Here is a 7,239-nt window from a genome sequence, read left to right on the forward strand (position 1 = left end):
CTGAGTCTAATGGATGAAATAAAAGATATTTTTGAAAATTTGTCATAAATACGTTTTTTTTATTTGAGTTTGTATGTTTTCACGGAGCTGAATAACACTCCCAATACGGTAAGGTAAAGTAGGAATGGCATCTCGGATATGGCTTTGTAGAAGCTGCGACACAGCTCTAAACTCGGAAATAGCCTAAAATATTATGTAACCACCGTAGGCGCATTTGTCTTGCAGCGTAAAGTGAACGTGTTCAGATTTCACTGTTTCTTGGCTCTAAAACCACTGATCAGCATTTATGCTTAGTTTACGTAAATAAGTTATATAAATGAAGAAGTTGGAGGATATGTAAGGATCCAGATTATATTGATGGATTCGACATAACAATTTTCATGCAAGATCAATCATGTTACGTAATATACTTACATGTTTCCGTTCTCGCGAGGTTTGGTCAATGGAAGTGTCAGTGTCAACAACGGACAGGCAGCTCAGTAGCACTGTCCGGAGCAGGGAGGGGGGAGTGAAGAGGCAGTTTAAACGTCAGGTGAGTATTTGCATATTTCGGATCACCTAATGGTAATTGCGACGTTACATGAAATGTATTCTGCCAATACTTTCGAAGCATGTAATACATATTTGCGCCTGCAGTTCCGTTTATGAGCATAGCTCGTTTAGCATTAGCTTGCTAACGTGTAAAGCTAGCCACCGACTTGGAGGCGGACCTGTTAGTGTAAATTCTCATGGCAAGCTAATGCAGCCTCGCTTAGCTATTAGCATTAACATAGCTAGGTGTTATGGAATTGTAAGATGCTGTAAAAATAGTTTCAGTCTGGCTTGTCTGGTTTTACCTGTATTTGCCTTTTTTCCCAAGACATTAGCTTACACGTTCGCTGTAATGACAAATCAGATTTAGATTGAAATGTTTAGATGTGGTAAGCAAAAAAGACATATCTTGGGGCCCACCTTTCAGAAAGTCATAGCTAGTCAAAGATTTGTCACTTTAGATTAACCTCTTCATTGAGCGTTATTGTTGCAATGTAAATAACTAGTTTGAGTAGCTAACGTTGGACGACTGAGATAACACTATTTAGTAGCTTGTCTTGACTCTGTTGCCTCATCGTTGGACGCATATCTCCGAATGTATTCAGCTGAGTCCAGAGCAAATGCTATAAACAGGCCATCGGTGTTTGGCCTCTGTCCCTCCCTCCTAACCATTTGTAGTATGACTAGTTTGAGCGCTTATGTCGACAGGTGAGCACGTGGAATTAGTGGCGCTGACACAGATTTCAGTTTTCAACAGGTGCATGTCATTCTAGCCATGCTGATGCAGCGACATAGTCACAGACACAACAGTCCTAAATGACGAACTGTTTCCCCACAAGCTATCTGACTCAGAATAAACGTTGTCATTAACGGAGAAGTGGCATAAATGAAACAGTAATTGAAACCTGAAACATTCAGTATTTCTGTACATGATCGGCATGTCTTCATGCATGCATATATATAAGATTGCTCATGTGTTTATTTAATTATTTTTGTTGTAGAACATTCATCTGAGATGGGGGATGACCGACCCTTTGTCTGCACTGCCCCTGGCTGTGGGCAGGTAGGTGTCCATGACCCTCTTTTCTATTTTGTTGTTCATTTTGTTCATTTAACAAAGTAGTCATACAGCTGTCATGTATGTATGCATGTATATATATAGAGAGAGAGAGAGAGAGAGAATGCAAAGATTGACTGGTCGGTAACCAAAGTAGGCCAGTATTCAGCTTAACTGCTAACCAGCCTTTCACTTTGATACAATGTGCTGGCAAGATTTACACATATGAGCAATGGATTTTTCATGTCATGCACAGTTTACATATGCGGCATCATCATGACTTTACAAACACACTAAAATCTCTACTAGATCTTCTTCTGTGTGAATTAAGAAATCACAAAGTTTGCAGTTTGCTTTGATATTATGGTTCATTTATGACATAATGTAACACAGCAGGCAGCACTGCCCACTAGGCTTTTCTCCATGGCGATTCAGATGCACCACAACATCTCATTCTAGAGCTTTTTTTTGTTTATCCCCTCATAATCAAAATGTTACTCAAGCACTAATTATACTATCTCCAAACCATTATAAGATGTACAATGAGCTGGCAGTTGAAATCAAAATGAAACACTGCCTGAATGCCTCTGTGAAGCTGGCAGTGAGAGTGTGGAACTGGCCGTTAACTTAGAACCCTTTATTTTTGAGAGTTGTTCTAATCATACTCAGAGAGTGTACTTTAATTTGATACTATTGGTGAAAAGGCTTCATAGTTGTCTGTTTACTGTGGATCATTTGTTCAGTAGGCGAGTTCTGTTATTTATCTGGCATGATCTATAAATAGCTTCTTATTCTTTGTCATATTTTGGCAGCATTGCAAGCATGCTTATACTGTCCTTTGGATTATTTATCATGACAACAAACCTCTACATTGTCTATATATGACTTGTTCTTTTCTATTACAGAGATTTACAAATGAAGACCACCTGTCGGTCCACAAACACAAGCATGAAATGACTTTAAAATTTGGTCCTGCCAGGACTGACTCTGTTATCATTGCAGGTAAGGAGCTGAAGAGTAATAAAGTTGTCATACCGAGTAGGCCTACACTGATATACCACTCATTCATTTTAAGGTGATAATTCTGTTACCTAGTTTTATGACTATTGTAATGTTCTTGCAGACCAGACTCCCACCCCCACACGTTTCTTGAAAAACTGTGAGGAGGTCGGTCTATTCAATGAGCTGGCCGGCTCCTTTGAACAGGAGTTTTGCAAAGCACAGGACGATGAGCATAGGACAAAACACCCTGTGAGGAAAAATGATAAAAGTTCAATCTGTGTCATTTTGTTGGCTTCCCTTTTTTATTAGATGACTTGGCAGATGTCCTTTTATCATCTCTTTCTTGATCTTTAAGGCTGCACCATTACAAACACCATCTGAAGCAAAAGAAGAGGACGAGGGCCCTTTACAAGTTGATTCATCCCCTCCTGGAAGTCCAGATTCTTCATCCAGCATGTCTGACAACAGCAGAAGCTCAAGGGTAAGAGAGAAGATACAGCCCACTGGCACAAGCTGTGTGCTTAGCAAAGTGCTTTACATACTATTTTTTTTTGTGCATGTGTTTAAAATGAATTATGAATTTCTTAATAGGAAATTCTCACAAAGCCTCTAGCAACCTCAGCTCCCACTCCAACTATTGTGCGTCCAGGTTCTCTTCCCCTTCACTTAAGTAATGACCCACTACACCCAACTCTGCCGTCACCAACTTCTGTGATCACGCAAGCGCCGCCCTCCAACAGACAGCTTGGGTAAACTACATAGTGTTCTTATTTGCTTATATGGGCACCTATTTGCTTTGCTTCAGTATTTGCAAAACATCTCAAAATTCAAATATTGTCAGAAAATGTTTTTTTTTTAAAATGCAGTCACGAGAAGGTGATTTTGGTTATTTAAATGACTCACCTACCTAAACATTTTATTTACTCTTCAAATTCTTTTGCACCATTCATTTACTGTTCAAGTGTCTAATCTTGTCAACAGCTCCCCCACAAGTGCATATCCACTGATGAGGCACCTCCCTAATGGGCAGACAGTTCCTCTTTTGCCCAGTCCTGTACAGATGACCTCAGTTATATCTGTAAGTCATACATTTGAGATTGAGAATAAATGTGTGCCAAACAATATTTAAATTGATATATTACCCTCCCATTTTCTTCTCCTTTAACCTCTGTGGGTATTTTTTGCCACATGAAGCTTGCAAGGCCAGTAAACACAGTGCCTAACATCCCTGGGATTCCAGGACCCCCTGTTGGAGGGACTAGCAGTGGTTCTTCCTCCCCATCTGGATATGGCCTTCATTCTGAGACCAAGATGGTGAGATTACCAGTCATGCGGTCATTTTATTGGCTGCAGGCTATAAAAAGAAAAACTGTCTATTTTTGGTCCATTCACTTTTTAAACTGGTTAAGTTGCTCATACACTTTAATTGCGTTAAATTGGAAGAACAAATTGTTATCTTTTAGCTTATTTTGTGAGCTTGGTATCTTATGACCTACATGGAGTGTTGTCTGTGTCTTTAAAGCGGCTGAAGGCGGCTCTCTCTCATCAAGGCCCAGCAGCACAAGATGGAGTAGGTAGTGGCTCAGGAACCATCCCTGCTGTCCCCCAGCGGCAGGAGCAGAGCCAGCAGCCAACTCAAAACTCTGACGCACCATCACCTGCCCAACCACAGGTACAGAAATGTTCACAATCAAATCAAACTCATCAACTGACTAACTTTAAATGACAAAGTCCAATGTTTTGAGCTACAGTGGATTCCTTGTTAGCCTTGATGGCATTTGTTGTTGTTGTTAAAGATATCTTAAGGTTTTGCCACCAAAATGGCTCCAGTGTTGGTCCTGAACCAGAGCCTAAAAGAATCAGCTTTAGCCAAGCATATTCTGGCTTCAGCACCATAAATAATGGTGTTACTCTGGGACTAAGCTTCTGCTGGGCCAGTGGATATGGAGAACACCAAACCAGCTAAATATCAACACTGTAGTGTTCAAAAATCCAGAGCTAGTGGAGAATTTAGTCTGCTTAATTGAAGAGAAAGAAATCAAAAACTGAGCTACAACATGGATGTGAAGTCAAAACAGCAGGGGAAAAACACAAGCTCAGTTATTCCTCTTTTTCCTGATGTGCAGTGTTTTATATCACAAGTCTGTGAACGCTACTGTAGAGCTGTATTCATAATCACCATTTGCACTAAATCTGCCTAAGCATTTGTAGCTAGTTTAACATTGTCAAATGTTTTAGTAGTCAGCTGCTGTCTATAGATCCCAATCGAAACAGCTTATAAAAATCCTGCTTGTATCACTGTACATAATACTTGTTAGTGTTTTAAACCTCTACAGAGAGCATTCACAAACAGCAATTGTTTGAAATGGCATGAACAAACAAGTGTGCCAGAAAAGTGACACAAACACTGTTCATTTCCTCCAAAATTTTTAAGACCTGTAAACTTTAGTGTGTACTTCAGGAAACGTTGTTACTGTTTGTATGTAAAATATTCAAGCTGGGCCATTCATGTCCAGCTCAGTGAGTGAAGGAAACAGTCCAGTGTGAGCTGCAGTGGGGTTCAGCAGGCTAGAGAATGAGCCAGGATAGAAATGAAAACAGTGATTCATAGGAATGAAATGGTTTCTCATTGTTTTACAGCGGTGACATGTTAAAGCCTAATTAAAAACACCTCAGTACAACCCCGTGGGAAGGTGCTGGTTTCTCTTCACCATCTCTCATTTTCCCTGCCTATGTACTGCAGCTCAGGAGATAAGCAGGAAATTGGCTTTCTAGTTTACCCATTGCACCAGCATTGTATTTAGTTTCAGAGTCTTAGAAATGATGGTTTAGCACTGCAGTTCAGAAAAGAGTTTAGCATCAAAGACATTTTACTGTGGGAGTAAACATGAGTGCATTGTGTAGTTGTTGCATGCTTTTATAAAAGTTTGCATTTCAACCCTCACAGATGAGCTACATTTGTATCTGCAAGTTGCCCATTTTTACCCCCTCCTCATTCTCCAGGTGTCCCCTGCTCAGCCAACAGGGGGTCGCCGGCGGCGGGCATCAGAGATGGACCCTGATGAAAGGAGGCAGCGTTTTCTGGAGAGAAACCGGGCTGCTGCCTCCCGATGCAGACAGAAACGAAAACTATGGGTTAACTCTTTGGAGAAAAAGGCAGAGGATCTCGCAAACATGAATGTCTCCCTAACGGTTAGTTTTCTTCAGGTTGTATACAAACCATATAAACTTGTTCTTACATTGTATTGTTGACAGGGCTAGAGATGACTTGTGATTTATTTTTTTTTTGTTTGTTTTGTTTTTTTTTTTTATGTTAGAATGAAGTAACTCTACTGAGGAATGAGGTGGCACAGCTGAAGCAACTCCTCCTTGCTCATAAAGACTGCCCCGTCACTGTGATGCAGAAAAAAGCAGCCTACTTAGGTAACCATTTATGAAAATAAACTGGCTACCAAACTTTATGTACTACATCGCTGCTTATATCAGGGTTCATCCATCATCTCATTTATCTAATGTGCTATTTTTACTCGCTCACCTCTCTAAGGGTGAATGTTGCTCTGTCTTTCTATAGCTGCAGGAGGAGAAGAAGCCTCCAGGGATGCTTCGGCTGAACCCATCGGCTCCCCAGCGGCTGTTATTCAGCACAGGCCGTCACCACCCGCCTCAGCTTCAAGCCCAGGGACCACTATCAACGGGCTGAGTGTTCGGGCTGCAGAGGCAGTGGCCATGTCAGTCTTGGCAGGCATGGGGTCCGGTCAGCCTGGAGGGGTTGTCATGGCAATGCAGTCACAGCCAGCCCCAAGATGATGTGCAGACAACGGCAGCCAGAATGAACTTGAAAGACATTTGGAGGCCGGACTGGTGCAAAATGTTTTCCTAAAGAGGGACCTGCCCTCAATCCACACCCCAGACTTAAGATGACCTCTCCCCTCACAGCCTACAGTAATCACACAAAGACGTGGCCCAGCGTCTCTATCTACCCTCCACTCACAGCAGGCACCCTTTTTCAAAGAAGCTTGGTCACTCTGCTCATGTAAATATGAATAACACGTCAAACACTCTGCAGGGTTCAGGGGCATCTCTTATTCAGTTATGAGTGTTTGAAAAGGTTTCAGGATTGGAAGAAAATATGAATGAAAAATCTCACCAGTCAGTAATCAGTTATTTTCATGTCACTTAAAAAAGCAGCAACAGTCCAGTTTCTACCCACACTGGCTGTGATGACGTCTGTTTCTTTCCTTTTCAGTAAAAGGCACCCTGGAATTTTTTTTTCTTTTTTGTGCATCTACTTTTTAGCCAGTCCTTTACTTTTTTTTTTTTTTTTTTTTATACATATATATATATAGATCTCTCTCTCTCTCTCTCTCTCTCTCTCTCTCTCTCTCTCTCTCTCTCTATATATATATATATATATATATATATATATATATATATATATAAAAAATTTCTCCATATACACACTCAATGGGTTAGTCAACTGAGTTTATAACAAACCAAATTGTGGACGTGAACACTGTTTACCTTGTGATTGTGTGCCTGACCTCTTTTTTTTGTTTGTTTAACCATTTATTTTAACCCATTTAGAATGGATGTTATGGTATCAGTCGTTTGTATCGGACCCTATTGACTGCATGAATATTTCAGTGCTG

General features: G+C 40.7%; 1 protein-coding gene across 3 annotated transcripts; it reads left to right on the plus strand.

Annotated features, from left to right (window-relative positions):
• The first annotated feature begins 276 nt into the window (after positions 1-276).
• On the plus strand, positions 277-6,912 carry atf7b (activating transcription factor 7b). 3 transcript variants are annotated; one of them, XM_041979922.1, is made up of 12 exons: positions 277-532; positions 1,533-1,594; positions 2,494-2,590; positions 2,712-2,839; positions 2,946-3,071; positions 3,182-3,339; positions 3,572-3,668; positions 3,785-3,904; positions 4,113-4,262; positions 5,594-5,782; positions 5,908-6,013; positions 6,162-6,912. In XM_041979922.1, the coding sequence occupies exons 2-12, from the start codon at positions 1,547-1,549 to the stop codon at positions 6,395-6,397; spliced, it is 1,455 nt and encodes a 484-aa protein (XP_041835856.1). In that variant the 5' UTR covers positions 277-532; positions 1,533-1,546; the 3' UTR covers positions 6,398-6,912. The 3 variants fall into 3 exon arrangements, with proteins under 3 accessions (XP_041835856.1, XP_041835855.1, XP_041835857.1); XM_041979921.1 differs by lacking the exon at positions 277-532 and having other exon boundaries at positions 5,609-5,782; XM_041979923.1 differs by lacking the exon at positions 277-532 and having other exon boundaries at positions 6,135-6,301.
• Positions 6,913-7,239: the final 327 nt, after the last annotated feature.

This window comes from Melanotaenia boesemani, chromosome 3, assembly GCF_017639745.1.
Source record: "Melanotaenia boesemani isolate fMelBoe1 chromosome 3, fMelBoe1.pri, whole genome shotgun sequence".
NCBI classification, from domain to species: Eukaryota; Metazoa; Chordata; class Actinopteri; order Atheriniformes; family Melanotaeniidae; genus Melanotaenia; species Melanotaenia boesemani.